The sequence below is a fragment of the Hyalella azteca genome, unplaced genomic scaffold (assembly GCF_000764305.2).
Source record: "Hyalella azteca isolate HAZT.00-mixed unplaced genomic scaffold, Hazt_2.0.2 contig5320, whole genome shotgun sequence".
In the NCBI taxonomy this organism is placed as follows: domain Eukaryota; kingdom Metazoa; phylum Arthropoda; class Malacostraca; order Amphipoda; family Hyalellidae; genus Hyalella; species Hyalella azteca.
In genome coordinates this window covers 179,452-195,541 of record NW_025935514.1, presented here as the reverse complement: position 1 = coordinate 195,541, position 16,090 = coordinate 179,452, and the positions used below count along the sequence as shown (strand labels likewise).

Here is a 16,090-nt window from a genome sequence, read left to right as displayed (position 1 = left end):
CAAGTATTAATCATCTAGTCAGGGTCTTCAGCCCACTAAATATTTTTAAGCCTCCAAAAACAATTTGATACTCATTTTTATAAATTATTACTATCATATTTTTTCTTGAAAAATGAAGATAAAATCAATGCAGTGTAGCCAGAGTACAGGCTACACTGCATTGCAGTGTAGCCAGAATTGTAGCAGTGATTTGCGAGTTCGAGACCGCAAAATGCTGTGAATGTTCTGCGATGTTAAGAATCGGCGACAGACCTACGGCCTACAAAACGCTGAAACCGCTATTATTATTATAAATAAAAAAAGTGAAGAAAGGGTACATTTTGAAGACCTGTCAATAGTAAAGAGGTTATCTAATTTTAATAACAGAAACAATGATATAGAAGTGCTGATAATTTTATTCAAGCAGCCTTTCAAACATCATTCCAAACGACATCTGTTAGGCAAGCTGTCAACGATATCAATCCTTGCTCATCCTCAGTTATTCAATGCCATGAATTATTTGTTCTTTTCATGTGCATTTTTCGTTTCATTATATTTATAGATGCCAAGTAACAAAACATAATAATTTACTACAAACCATGAGTTAAGAGTGCTATTAGTATGTTTTCCATATATTATGATGTTATAATTATTATAGCATGCCATTATGTATTCTAACTAATAAAATATCTTATCATGTTTTTAGAGGAGAAAACAAAGGGCAAATGAATACTAATTCCACCCAGAGCGACCCATTGACAAGAATTCGAACTAATTTTTTGTAAGCAGTAGAATATGTATTCTGCCATAACACTAAATTATCACAGTCACAGGAAGACATTCAGACCCTAGCCAACTAACATGCAGCTTACTTTAATTTGAGAAAAAAAGTTCTTCGTTCCATATGAAGGAGTTTCTCGTAAGTCTGGCAGCAAGATGCATTTGGCCATTAATTTGTACCTATACATGCAATAAAAACCAAACTGACGGTACACGGGAGACAGAACCCAACATTCATATTCTATTTCTGGCCTGCGAGAGAACTGCACGCGGTGCCTAAAGCTCCGTTGCACATTAGACACGTAATAAAAATATACAAGAAACATGTCATGGCAGACGCTCAACGACCGTGAATTGTCAACTCATTAATTGGGTTTTACGGGCTACGACGGACACACGGACAGTGCCAGCCTGAATTAGTCACTCTTTCGAGGCTTTAAAATCATGTATAAATCACCTAATTAAGCTGTAAGCCAATGCATCAGATTTCAGACTCGTGTAGGTAAAGTAAAGTAAAAGTAATCCGGCTGGATCCTGAAAACATTTACGATTCTTTGAAGGCAAATTTGATGTGCAAAATTTGACGCATTAATTTTTTCCCTATAAAAAAGACAAAATTAAACACTTTTGAGGCAAAATTCATCCAGAACATGTCCCTTTAGTTAATTTGATTAGCTTTAAAAACAACAACAAACCGAAGCCTGCGCTTAGTTTTAACAAGCATATAGTGGCAGTGGTTCCCAAACTTCGGTACGAAAACCTCTACTATTAGTTGAGAATATTTCACGAGGTCAGCGAACATTTCGGGAGTTTGAACGATTTTTGGTTATTTTTCCCTCTGAAGTAATGTTTACTGCCTAAAACAAGACAATCTGGCATCCTGGTTGAACTGGGATTGCGTATTTGTATTAAATACTATGATCTGACATTGCGTATAAATGCTGGTCCGCGTCGAGTATCTAATGCCTCGACTGTACAAGGTGATGGTCAATTATGGAAGTTTGGGAACCCATGCCGTCGAGGGTAAGACAAAGCAAGCATCAAGTAATGCGAAACAACTAAGCTAATATTAAGGCATGAGAAACGAATTATCGATTATCATGAAAGTAACCAATTTATATCACAGCCCTAAAAGCGGGCTGCCCAATTCTTACAATTGTTACAGAAATTATGTAGAATTTCCATACTTGAAAATGGCTGTTTATATCAAATCAATGGCTAATTACTTACGAAAATTAGTTCCGAATTTTCAGGCTTAAATTACGTTAAGAGATAAAGAGGGTCTCCATCCTTCGTTGGCTTGCAAGATAACATAAGTACTTAGTTAAAATTGTAGCAAGATAAGCTATAATAGAAATAAAATTGGTGAATGTTGATTTGATTTTGACTTTTGGCAATACCCGCACCCGTTCACGCATCGTCTTAGCTATGGATATTAAATATCAACGGATATCAGTTAAAGGGCTTCATCCTGACCAGCCCAGGTTGCACGAGGCATGAAAACCAGAGTAGAATTGAAGAGCTTGAACTATTCAAGCACAAAATGTCGAAAATAAGAGATTCATTCATAAATATGAGATGTTGCTTCTTAAGCAAGTTCCTCATGAAATTCTGTTAAAAAGTGTATTCTGGTTAAATTATGAAGTAATTAATACTTAGTTGGTAGTGCATTAATTAAGAAAAGTCCCTCGAAATTTGATCATTGGATATTTTTTCAGTGTGGCAAATTGTTCTCAAATAATAGTTGTAAATTCACCAGTAGATGATATGCAATAGAATTTCCCATTAAGCATGTCTCGAGACCCATTAACGACTTATATTTGCCAGAAGGATATAGCGATATCAAAGAGCCAATGAAGTAATATAAAAGACCCAAAGATTTCAACATCAGTGGGCCGAGGGAAGCAATATCTCGGCAGGCTTGGCACGAGCGATGCGATGCTTGCGGACAGCGCGTCGTGAACGCCAAATCTGCACAGCAGCAAACATTACTTGAATCCTACAAGCCTTAAAGTTACATCATACAATCATAAATTTACTATATCTTAAGTTACATCGTACAATCATAAATTCACTTCATCTTAATCATTAAGTTAAATGATACAGTCATGAAGTTCCAAAATTCACACATTTTTGAAAGCCTTGACTTCACATATAAACTGCAAATTATTTATATAAAAAAGGCACATATTATATTATCTCAACGCAAGTTCTACGCTTCTACCTAATAGCTATAAGACTCCTTACAGTAGAAAGGCCTTGCTACCTACAGCTGCGAATTTACAACTTAAATGCCGTTACATTAGATACTTTTGATGATGCAAAAGACTATCAGTTCACTTTTGTTTGCATCAAACGAATCAGAAAGGAGGTAATGAAGAACGATTAGATTCCTCCTGAGTGCTGGCTATTCAGCATCGAGAATCCAAACATTATGAGCTGAAATTCCTCATCAGGATTAACTACTATAGCTAAATTTATAGCTAAATATAGCTAAACAAAAGAAATATAAACCTTGACAGTCTTGTCGTCGCTGACGGTGATGCAAATGTCAGGACGCACGGCAGACAACACCGCACAGCTCACGGCGTCGTCGTGGGTGAGACGAGCCAAGCAGAAGCCATAATGGCGGTCCCAAAGCTGGCCAAACTTGCTGCCGCCACTGAGTAATATAAATATAGTTGTTTTCTGAATGCCATTGTTTTCTAATTCTAATTTACCGGAATCTCGTTAGTCTCTGCAGAGACAAATGGTACGAAGCTGGCTCCACTATCACTGCTGCTTGGACTGCAGCAGAGATGTTATATTCATTACACACTGCTACCAAATAACCAAAATACGAAGAACGAATAGGATGCAATTCCGTTTTAGGCGTAACTATTTTTGATTATTCATTATATCAATTCTATAAATTAATGTATAATGATTTGGAAAGAAAACTGGTCCTTAGATAACTAATAAGCTGGCTATTTAGAGATAAATGGAACAAAATTCCGATAGCATATCTGTGCCGTTAGGACAAGGTTCTTGTAATGTTTTCGACTTAAATTGATACATTTTCAGCGCATTTTTTTTTCATTTATGGTAAAAAGGCGCTATTGAACTCGTCATGTCCGTCCGTCACGGACGGATGGACGTGAGAAAAGGCGCGCTCTGTCACTCACTGCAGTGAGTACTGATAATTTTTCATCATTGATCCTCAAAATCGCCCATTGGCATTCATTTGAAATTTATTGAATTATTAACTAGAACAAAGACACCAAAAATTAAGGAATGAGCTCTGTTTCTTCACTTTTATAATTCGTATTTTCCAGATAGGACAAATGCCCCAATAAGTACTTCCAGACGTTATCTCATGGTAGAATAGTAACAGGTTACACATTTTCAATTCGTAACCCTAATAGCTCTATTAGCAGTCCAGATACTGACAGTCAAACCATGTTTCCCGATCACTTCACTATAGCACCTGTTAATTTGTCAATTACTCATGTTACATTTTTAAATCGTAAACTATAGCCACCTGTTAATAACTCGTGTCACATTTTGGCTTCAATGCAATGGATACCAAGTAAGTTGATGGTACACAGCTTCTGAATACAATACAGTAACAGGTGAAGCTTACCTCGCAAAGTAGTGGTGAGATACCGAAGGGAAGATGTAGTATGACTCATCACTTGATATGTAATCAGCATCAAGTTGAACTAGAGACCCAACCTGTATGAGGCACCATGTATGATATATGAAAATGTCGTGAAAAATTAAACTAGAGGTAGTACTAGATGAATGCCATCGAAATATAAAAAAACCACCGATGCATGAAAGCTTTAGGACACCAGAAATGTTTTAAATCAAAGCACTATTAATAAAATCTATTGCGACAGATAACCTAATGTTTCGTAAAAAAGGCTATTTTGTAGCTTCAACTTCTAATCCCATAAAATATGTCGTGTTAATTTAGTACGCGCGAAGCCACTTGGAGTTTTTCTAACTTTAACATTCGAGAGAAGCAAGATTAAATCATATACTAATACTTTCTTCTAAAACCTAACTTCCAGGACAAATAAGTGTACACTCTTGTTAAAATGTGTAAATTCTCATCAAGGATTCATCAACAGAATAACAATAATAATAATAATGATAATAGCGGTTTCAGCGTTTATTAGGCCGTGGGCCTGTCGCCGGTTCTTAACATCGCAGAACATTCACAGCATTTTGCGGTCTCGAGCTCGCAACTCACTGCTTCAATTCTGCGGTGCTTAACCGCCCGGCCTCCTTGCCGATTCTGACCAGAAACTGGCGCACAGAGCTGGGATCGAACCCGCGCCTCTCTGCACCAATACTCAGTACTCTGAACTGTAACCACTGGGCCACCCTGCCCTGTTAAACATAGGCTGATGTTGAACCTCAGTGAAGGTAGCGAGATCGAAGACGTGCGTGTTGACGTGTTGTGCGATGGAAGGAGCGCTCACGGGCGTGACGGGGCGGTAGTGCGGCAGGCCGTTGGGCCATGGGTGACTGTTGACGTACAGGAACCTGTAAGAATAAAATAGCTCATGCATTGTATTAACAAGACAAATAAAATACAACAGCTTATTTTCAGGTATCGTTGGCATAAATTAAACGAATGTAGCAAGATGAATTGGATTAGAAGGCCTATTCCTCATTTCAGGTTAGATTTGTTTTGATCTCAACACATTGGAATAAATAAAAAACGAAAACGCAGCGCTGCTCTAGTGTCAGTAGGAAAGCTTTACAAATGGAATCAGATACATCATTGACTACTCGTCCCTTTAAATACGTAAATAGATGAATTAGTTAAGTCATTACCTGTGATCTGGTGAGAGTACTCGTCCTTTTAAATACGTAAATAGATGAATTAGTTAACTCATGACCTGTGATCTGGTGAGAGTACTCGTCCCTTTAAATACGTAAATAGACGAATTAGTTAACTCATTACCTGTGATCTGGTGAGAGTACTCGTCCCTTTAAATACGTAAATAGACGAATTAGTTAACTCATTACCTGTGATCTGGTGAGAGAGCCATGCCAACAGCGTTGCCGTCCAGCTCGATGGTGTGGTCAATAGGATGACACAGCTGCTGCACGCTCTCATACTGAGCTCTGTAAACCGTGGCATTTCTTGTTATTGCTTTCTTTGCCTCGTACACTGATTATTGAATTGTTACTCAACATAATTTGATTCACGAGTAGTTATGCATATAATACAGAGCTTAGGTAGAATATGCATTAGATCACGCAATCGCTAGCAGTTGTGGAGGTATAACGCTGTTGCACACTATAAAAGAAACATTAATAATAATTATGTAAATCCGTAAAAAGTTAATGAAATCATGACCCAAAGAAGTACGACATGAGCATAGGAAATTTATCAACAAAGGTATTCTGAGGAAGAAGGATAGAAGAGTTTCATTTAATAAAGATGTTTGCATTTCCAAAGATCATTAAGAAAGCACCTGGTGTTGTTACATATATACCTAGTCTTTACCTGAACTTGATCAAAATATATACACAGTCCGCAAGTAATAACTACGCTAACAACTAAGCAAAACGTTGTCAAATACTCAAAGTTGACGAAAATGAAAAATTGTCCTCGTTTTGTTCAAAATTTGAATCATATTAACATCAAAGAGTTGGCATATTCTAGAGATGAAGTCCATAACATTAGTGAGCTCACATGTCGACGTCTGGCTGCTCCTGGACGAGTCGTCTGATGTTCTTCTGTCGTCTGAGCAGCTCTTGGATGTCGTGCTGCACCTCCACTCGCTCAGGCATCTCTGGTCGCACCTTTATCACGCCTGGGTCCTCGAAAATATAGAAAAAATAATGCACAGCAAGTTAAAAAAAAGAGGTTCCTCTAAAAAATACAATCTTCAAGAACTGTGCCGAATTTTGAAAGGTGCTACTAACTGGATGTGGTAACGTGAATTCCAAGAATAATGTCGGCAGCAGGCATTACCAGTCTGGCGAGATATATACTGAAGAATAATGTCAACAGTCGGCCAGTCGGCATTACCAATCTGGTCAAGTATATACCAAGGAATAATGTCCAACAGCAGGCATTACCAATCTGGTCAGGTCGTTAGTTAGCTTCATTTGGCATAGAATTTTAACAGCTAATAATCATAAATTAATAATCACCAAGGAATAATGTCATCAGCAGGCATTACCAATCTGGTGAGGCGTGAAGGTTTTGTCGCCGGTGGTGAATATGAGGAGACGCTCCTGGCAGTTGTCCAGGGACTGAGGCAGCGGCAGGGGCTTCTCCAAGCCAGCCTCGTCTCCTGCAGCCTCTGCCTCACACTCCTGCAGCAGACTATTTTGTTCAACAGAGTATCAACACATACATTCAATTTAAAGATTTAAAACATGAAGTGAATCTTACTCACTGTATTAATTTGTAATAAAATAAAGCTCAATATATTATGTTCTCAGAAACTTTATTAGCCAGGGTTACAAATTTGAAAGTACACAACCACATTCTGGTTAGCCTATTAAAGACTTGAAAATGATTCAAAATAACGTTCATGGTACATGTGAAAATTGTTCACCTCAATTATGATGATCAATTCTTGAGTAACACAGGAATGAACTTGACTAAATTACAACCTGTCATATGGTTAAGATAAAAAGCCTACTCTGTAGCTAAATAAAGCAGGTCAAGGAAATCTTCACGGGCATCCCTACCGTCTGCCATTGCTGCTGCTCAGCTGTGAAGTATTCAGGGCGGTACACAATATTGCCTGAACCCGTCGGCTCCTTGCTCGCCGTGATTTTTTTCTAAAAAGAGATTACTTGATTATGCAATCAAATTTCTGGTTTTACTACATTATGTTTCTACAGACAAATGAAATTCCCATAGAGTTGAAACGCACATGGCAAGGCAAAATAACAGCAACATTCTAAAATATTGTGCGAAATTAACAGCAAAAATCGAACCAGCTACATGAAATTAATTCCACTATACTAAATTGAACAGTGGGTATACAGAATAAATTAAACACCAATAGAGTTAAATTAAAAGTTAGGGAATCTGACCTAAGATTATCACTGTCCTAAGACATGATTGATTGATAAGCCCACAGTTGCCGTTCTCAGTACATGGTCCTGACTGAAGGTTCGACAGCACAAATATGCCTCAAGCAGCACAAGATCACTCACATCAAATAAGGTATTTATTTAATTTGTTTGCCTCACCATTATGAATATTAGTTGAAGAATTGAAACACATTTGGAAGACTATAATGAAAGAATATATCTTCACGTGAAGACCAGAGAACTGACAATCTAATCATTTTATAAGTTAAGATCGTCAGATACCAAATTCAAAGTTCATGAAATTTATTGTTCTGAGAATTGCACACATTGATGGGAACAAAATCTGTATTTACATTTGAAGAACCCGCAGTGGGGGTTAGATATTAAGTACTGCAAAAGACCAGGAATGACAGCAAAAGCGGAAAAGTTGAGTAATTAAAAAGGAAGGACAAAGAAATTTATTTGAATACACGAACCTTCTCAGCAGGGGGGCCAGACTCCGGGGCATAAGCAACTTGCAGGGATCGTGCACACGCTGAGTTCTTGTTGAAGAGCTTGAGCAGCGTGCTCAAGATGGGCACGTGCTCGCTGCCCACCTCCTGCGTGGATCTGATGAGCAGCAACGTACTTGTGCTATGCTGCCCACCACCAAAAAACTCTCCTAAGCTTCATTTGGCATAGAATTTTACCAGCTAATAATCATAAAATGGTGTTTCTTCTAGCAATATATGTAAAAATAGAATTATCTTTGTTTAAAATTGCATCAAAGTTATAAAAAAAATCCTGAAAAATTTTCCTTCAAGCATACAATTTTTTTGTTTGAATTAATTTAATTTTTTTTGTTTGAATTAACAATTTTATTGCTACATATGAATAATCATTTTATTTTCCCTATGAAATGAATATGTGGTAATTGAAGATGAGCAAGCCCACCATGTTCTGCAGCCACTTTAACTCGCCCGTGACAAGATATTCATCAGTTATCCAAGCACCGTAGAGGTCATAGGGGCGGTTTTTGGTGCGGGATAAGAGGCGGAAGTCGTCTGGGGGCATAACTTTTTATGACTCTAATTCAATTGCTGAGAAAAAATATCATCTTGCATGCAATCCATTATGAACCTTATATGGAGAATTTGCAAGTAGCATAGCTTCAAAGGTCAATGTAAAATCAATATAGGTACGTATTGAATCAATTTATTTTTAACAAACTAATTTCATGGAATGGTAACTTTACAAGATTGCAAGTAGCGGTAAGCTATAAAGCCAGTGACATGGAAGGCATTGTTCTTTTACATATATTAAAAAATGTGAAATAATTAAATTGAAATTGACAAACAAGGCTAACTTTTCAATAAAATTATGACTGATTACTTTGGAAATCTTATCACTTATATATGCATTGCTCCACATTGCATGGAGGCTATTTCAAGTCTTAATCAATTGAGATGAGTAACATTTGTAAATGAACAAATACTAGGCTAAACAAGAGGCAGGAGGCAAACTATAAGTAATCTAAGAAAAATATTCATAATATAGGTTTCAAATAAGTTTAAGCAACAGATCTCACCTTCCAGGTCAAAAATAACAACCTCTCCCGATGTAAGAAACGGTCCAGTGCCAAAGTAAGCCCCAGACACCATGAGTAATGTGTCTGAACTGTTGAACTGAGAGTAGCAGGCAAACTTCCAGTTGTACTTGCGCTGCAGGTCCGCCTGATACACCATCCTGCATGGGTAGTCTGAAGTCCATACCTGCCCACTCAGAGCGTCATCTCTCTAATAAAAATATAGATGTATCACAAAAAAATATATTTTAAAACATTTTTAAAAAATGCTCAGACTTCACAGAAGTCTCAGACTTTGTCACTTGTTACAGAAATGTATACAAGTTTAGAAGTACCTACTGTGATACTGAGAACCAGTGTTTAATGTCAAAAGAGTGTCTATCCACCACACTGTTATAAGTAGAAATAATTTTTACATTTCCAATGAGCAACTAATTACTTTCATTCTTATATTGAATTAATTTTACTTCAATCTTACAACTCTTAAATATGCTACATTATTGGAAAACATTGTTAAGTTTCTGGTGACTTACAATAACTTGAGCATCAAATGAGCAAGTGGCAAAGAAGAGTCCAGAGTTAGAGAATGCAGCATGCAAGACATAGCTGCGATGATCCTTGAGCACCTCACAGCGCATTACAGGGGCCTCGTCAACCAATCTCACATACTCCCCACGCCAGCCCTTCTCTGCCCCTGCGCAGTTGCAAGCATTTTTAAGACAATTGCAATTAATCAATGCTTGAGCTAGGGTGAGTAGGGTGAGTAGGGTGGAAACATTTTCAGATAACAAGGCTTGCTTCCTAACAATATTCTCATTAAGAATAAAGAAGGATTTCAATTAAATAATGTTAAGAGGCATAGTTAAAAAGCTTTTTAGGAAGTATTTTCATATACCTACCGTACATAATAAGTACATATAGTCTCTGGTACTACTAAAAGGAACCATGTACACATACTACTTCAACTGACTATTCTGAACCTCCAAAATATGTATGTACATATTTGTACCAGATACATTGTTCTATATTGACACTTACTGGTATACATGGGTATTGATGGATCTAGCTTGAATTTTGTTTGAAATAATTTCTTCCAGAGGTAATCACTTGAAGCTACATTGTTCCAGTGCCTGAAAAATGAAAGCAGAATAGAATTGTACTAATAGATCAAAAGGAAGAAATCATATTGTTTCATTGGATGTTTTGAAGGAATATGAATAATAAGAACTCTAAAAATTCAGGTTCTCTCTGATAATTTTTCAGTATTTTTCTTATCCAACACAGTAGATACTACAAAAATTTTTCTATTTTATTATTTGTTTCTTCCATAATAATTATACTAAAGTTCAATTGTGGTCCTGACAGCAAAAAAAAAAAAATATATATATATATAAAGTAATAAAAATAAATATCAGGCTTGAAGTATTTCTTAATACATTACAAAATTTATCAATCAACTCATGATTTGAATTCCTAGCCTGGGGCCCAGGTTGATGTAATTGAAATATATGCATATACTGGTACATACTTGCAAACTCTTGCTGCTGAACCAAGGTCATAGACTGCAAGATCTCCAAAAATTTTCAAGAGAATATCCTCAGGCAGCTCATGCCAAGGGCCCATATCAACTTTGAAGCGTGATCTGCTAGTCACAAAAATCCCTCCACTCCTGATGAGCCGGGAAGAGTAATTTGTGCTTAATCCTGGAAGTGCATATTCTGATGACTGGGCACTCGGCACACCTAGCCTGACACGATTGGCCCTCCAATCACTGGATGAGGCATGTGTCCTTGCACTCAAGTTATGTTGGACTCCATGGTCATAAGTATTGGATGAACTAGAGCTTAATTTTCCTGGACTAGATTTAAAGCCATCCTTTGATGACATCAAGAGGTATTATGGGGTAACTAAAGGGGGAATGACAGTAAAAATTACACAAAAGAAACAAATCAATTAAAACCCCTACTAATTCAGATATTTTTGACTGATAGTTAATATTTTCTCCCCTGAATAAAAATTTTAAAACACCATTTTGAACATCTGATAAGGAACACATAAACAAAGTGCCACTGCAGTAGACTGAGTAGAGCAAACACCTGTATTACAATGCAATATATTCATATAGCAATTATAGGCAAATACTGTCAAACAGGGTAATAAGGGACGGGCAGGGTTAATTGGGACAGTCCTCTGACATTTTGTAGAAATGTTGTAGAAGATAATCTAATTGGAATATTGGAAAACTAAAAATAGCGGCATAAAGTTCAACATTTTTCCTATCCATGTAGCATACCGGTAAAGCAAAATCTCTGAAAAAATGGGTGAAAGTGTGATTTTGGAAAAGTACCTCTGTTAAGGTCAGTAGCAAACAAAATATTTGCCGTATGAAAACATTTTACTTACATAAAAGTTGCACACAGATGGTGACTTAAAAACGTGATTGACGGAATTTGCGTAGCTCATTTAAAAAAATTGCAGCCATTTCTGCGCAACAGGGCAGTAAGTGACATACTCCCGGTCCCAGGGTAATAAGGAACACCCCTAAAATGCATTCACAGTAGAACCTCAGTTAGCAAAGGTTCCAGCCTTCAGTTAACAAAAAAATCAATTGACAACAAAAATTTTTGGTATTACTTTAGATTAAGTGCATAAAAAAATAGGGCGTTTTTTTTGTTTAATTACGGTATGTTTTTTGGGGTGTAGATAAAGAATCTGAAATCCGTTTTTGATGGTCGGCATCGGAAAACCGATTTTTATATATGCCGATTTTTATATATTTTGTATGCAGAAATAATAAATCGGACTTTATTTTTATATAGAGTTTCAACAATTTTTCAAGTTTTCTAAAAACTTCCTTTTCAATTACACTTATGGGTCGAATAATGATTCTGGATAAAAAAGACACGATCGCAGTTCTGAAATAAAAATCCATATATTCTAACGTTTCGGCCATCTACACTTTAGCCATCATCAGAGTAAATAAGATGATAATCTGGAAAGAATAGAAATTCAGATAAGAATACAGTAAATATCAGATCAGATTTTATCTGTACAAGTTGAGGAAATTTAACATCTCTTGGTATTTTACATTGATGAACGGATTATTTTGTCTAATAGCTATTGCCTCCGCTATTCTAAGGTCTAATACTTCAGAAAAAGAATGAATTACAGAGAAACAGTCGGATATGTTGTTGGGAACAGGGCTGTTATGGTCTTCAACAAAGTGCTTGTGATGGCTAAAGTGTAGATGGCCGAAACGTTAGAATATATGGATTTTTATTTCAGAACTGCGATCGTGTCTTTTTTATCCAGAATCATTATTCGACGCCTAAGTGTAATTGAAAAGGAAGTTTTTAGAAAACTTGAAAAATTGTTGAAACTCTATATATATTTTGTATGATAAAATGCAAGTTAAATCTTGGCCCCAATATCCGTGGATTTATAGCGTTTTTAACTTAGCCTCGATGACCCATATACCTACTCTTGCAACCACAACATTGCTGGCAACCACCACATTGCAACCACGGTTAGGTTAGGTTAGTTTTTCCCGCCAATTTTGCCAATTTTTGCATGATTTTTTTTGACGAATTAGAGCCTCGGGGGAAAAAATCGGTTTTTGGATGCCGACCGCCAAAAACGGATTTCAGATTCTTTATCTACACCCCAAAAAACATATAATTAAAAAAAAAACACCCTTATTTTTGGATGCACTTAATCTAAAGTATTGCCGAAGTTTTTATTACATGACCTTGTTCAGCAAAAAAATTTCATTTAGGCCTAACCAAAAATCACCACATCATTGGTTGTCACAAAATTGTACACATAGAATGTCATCGATAGAATTGTGCACCACTGCAGCACCAGGCAGCATAGAATGAGAAGTAATTAGCCTAAACTATGATTTATTTCTCCAAAAAATATGATGGTTGTCATTAAAATATTTCTTTCTCTTTCAAGTTTCAGGCATGTTTTTTATGATTTTTTTTGTTATAATGAATTCGCTTGACCCAATTAAAACGGTGCGAAATTACAAGCCATCCTGTAGCCGTAGCGTAAGCATACAGATACAGAAGAAATGCTAAATGGCTGCTGTCCTGCTGATATGAATCTTGCAGTAGAAAGTAGACAAGGTTGTTGTCAATGCTCATTATAAACAGCTCAAAGGCATGTCCATGGATATGGTAATACCGTAATATCACAAATTGTGATCACATATATTATGGTACGTACCTAATATATGGATAAGACAAACCCGCAAAAATGGTATTATCATCAATAAAAAAAAACAAGTAAAAATCACAGAAAATGTCATTTATTGTACATCTGATCTACATCATCTACAAAGGAAGAAGAGGACTTCAGAGTATACTGTTAGTAATGGATTAGTTTAATCATCAAAGAACAGACTGGGAGGCCATTGAGAATGAACTCCTTGGAATTGACTAGAGATCTGAGTTCTGAGTTCCTGGAACTAAATGCCCAAACAATGTACAACAAACTGTTAGAAGTATTACTGCAGATAGGTACTGACTAAAACCTGGACCCGGACTGGTCTGCCGGACCCGGACCGAGTGACTAAAACCCGGACCCGGACCGGTCCGGCGGACCAGGTTCGAAAAAATAAAAGGCTGCAAATCATCTGAAACAGCAAGAAAACTTTTAATTTTACATATAAAATTTTTATATTTACATAGAAAAATTTTGTTGCGCCAACATATGAGGGTCACAGAAAAGTTCATTTTTCGATCGAATTAATCAATAGAGAATGTTCTGAAACGTCCAGAAAACATAAAACTGTTGTATCAATTTTTGGAAATTTACTTAGAAAAATTTCTTCTTCTTCTCATTACTTCTTATAGGAGCACTGGAAACTGGTCCATTTAGCCCCTTGCCTAAACAGTTTTTGGTTTAGGCCTAACTATCATATAGTAACAATCTAAGTACCTATCTAATAATCTGAAAGAATCTGCAAGAAAAAAACATACACACACAAGAAAAAAAATAATAATAAATAATTAAAAAAATAAAAAAAATAAATAAAATAGAAAAATAAATTAAAATACAAATAAAACAACAATAAAATCAAAGATAAGTCAATAAAAATACAAAAAAAGAGGAGAAAAAAGAAAGAGAATGGGAAATGAGAAAGAAAAGGGGAAAAGAAAGAGAAATAGGGAAGGCAGAACAATGGACATAAAAGCATCATACGGCATAGTACATGTCAGGAATAATCAGAGATTGAGGGTCGAAAGAATATAGAGATAAAATAATAGAGGAAGGGATAACAGTAGAGTATATCGCAGGCACGGCACATGTTTCCCCCCTCCCACATGCAGGAGGATGGACACACGGGCGGCCGCAGGAAGGCGACACATAAAACTGCTCTCCAATTAATCTAACAAAGTCTACATAAAATAATCTATTGTCCTTATTCAGTTAATCCACATAATAACCATCAGTAAAGTCAGGTTTCTAATGCATTTCAACTACCCAAGGTTAGTAACTAGGTCATGCCCTACACTGTGCCTCACATGAGTATCCTGATACTAGGTATGCAAAGGTCCAGCCTGGGCGGAACAGCCTGGAGCTTTCTTACTGCCAAAGCAGCAACAAAATAGGAATTACTTTATTAATCAATAAGTGTCAAACAAGGAACTCCTGTGGGCAGGGTTTTGAAGGAATCAGGGGGTCGTGATATGAAAGGTTGGAATCAGCAGCATTCCTTACATGAGGCAGACAGACAGAACAAAAATACCTAGGAAAGCTGCTGAGAATGCTGCTGGTTGCCAGGGACTGCAAAAATGGCAGTCTGAAAGGGAAATATGAATTGATCTAGGCTAGTTCTGACATATGTTAGTGTTAATTTGTCTACAGTAGTAGCAACATTTACCATAATGTTAACAGATGAATGGTTATCAGATTGAGTTTATTACATACGAGGAGCAGAGGAATGAGGCTAGAGCTTCAACAATTGCTGATTGGGTTATCAGCGGGAAGGGGCCTCCTCCCAAGAGATTTTTCAAGTTGGGAGTGACATTAAGTACTGCCAGCTTATGTAACATTTGAGTGCGGGCCACAGAATGATTTGTGCATTCAAAAATAAGGTGGTAAATGGTTTCAACAGAGCCACAGGGGCAGAGTGGATTAGGAGCCAAGCCAAAACGAGCCAGGTGTGATCGGACACCAGCATGACCCGTACGTAGGCAAGCTACAGCTGTCTCAATTGCCCGATTTGGGTGTGAGGCCTACGGCCACGTGCCTAGATTGTCCTTAACCTGAGCAATGAAGAGCCCCCTTCCAGATCTCATTTCCTGATGCCATGATGTGCACCAACTAACAGAGATCGCATCATCTATCAATCTCACCAACTCCTCCTTGCTCGGGGTGGTCAATGTACAATATGGGAGGGTGTGTGTTTCTTGGGCAGCAAGATCTGCTGCTTCGTTTCCAAATATTCCACAGTGGCTGGGAATAAACTGGAGCATCGTTGCATGGATAGAATTCAGCGACAACAGTTTGGCTTGAATTTTAAAAACCAGTGGCAAGTAGTGTTCAGGTTTCCTATCTTTAATCAGAAACAATGAGCTTTGTGAATCAGTAAAAATAAAATTTTTCATCCAAAAGGTTATTTTGGGCCCAAGTGAGAGCCTCCTGTATAGCAAATAGTTCTGATTCCAATACTTGTACTCCTGGGCGGAGCTTCCAGTTGAG

At 37.0% G+C, this 16,090-nt stretch overlaps 1 protein-coding gene across 1 annotated transcript; it reads right to left on the bottom strand.

The window, feature by feature from the left end:
* Positions 1-377: 377 nt before the first annotated feature.
* On the bottom strand, positions 378-11,352 carry LOC108674266 (F-box/WD repeat-containing protein 5). The gene is made up of 14 exons (XM_018162206.2): positions 10,908-11,352; positions 10,418-10,509; positions 9,913-10,073; positions 9,383-9,566; positions 8,749-8,858; positions 8,292-8,453; positions 7,465-7,557; positions 6,948-7,083; positions 6,455-6,575; positions 5,782-5,880; positions 5,163-5,292; positions 4,382-4,473; positions 3,274-3,421; positions 378-2,730 (listed from the first exon to the last, which is right to left on the bottom strand). The coding sequence occupies exons 1-14, from the start codon at positions 11,264-11,266 to the stop codon at positions 2,647-2,649; spliced, it is 1,971 nt and encodes a 656-aa protein (XP_018017695.1). The 5' UTR covers positions 11,267-11,352; the 3' UTR covers positions 378-2,646.
* Between the last annotated feature and the right edge of the window lie 4,738 nt (positions 11,353-16,090).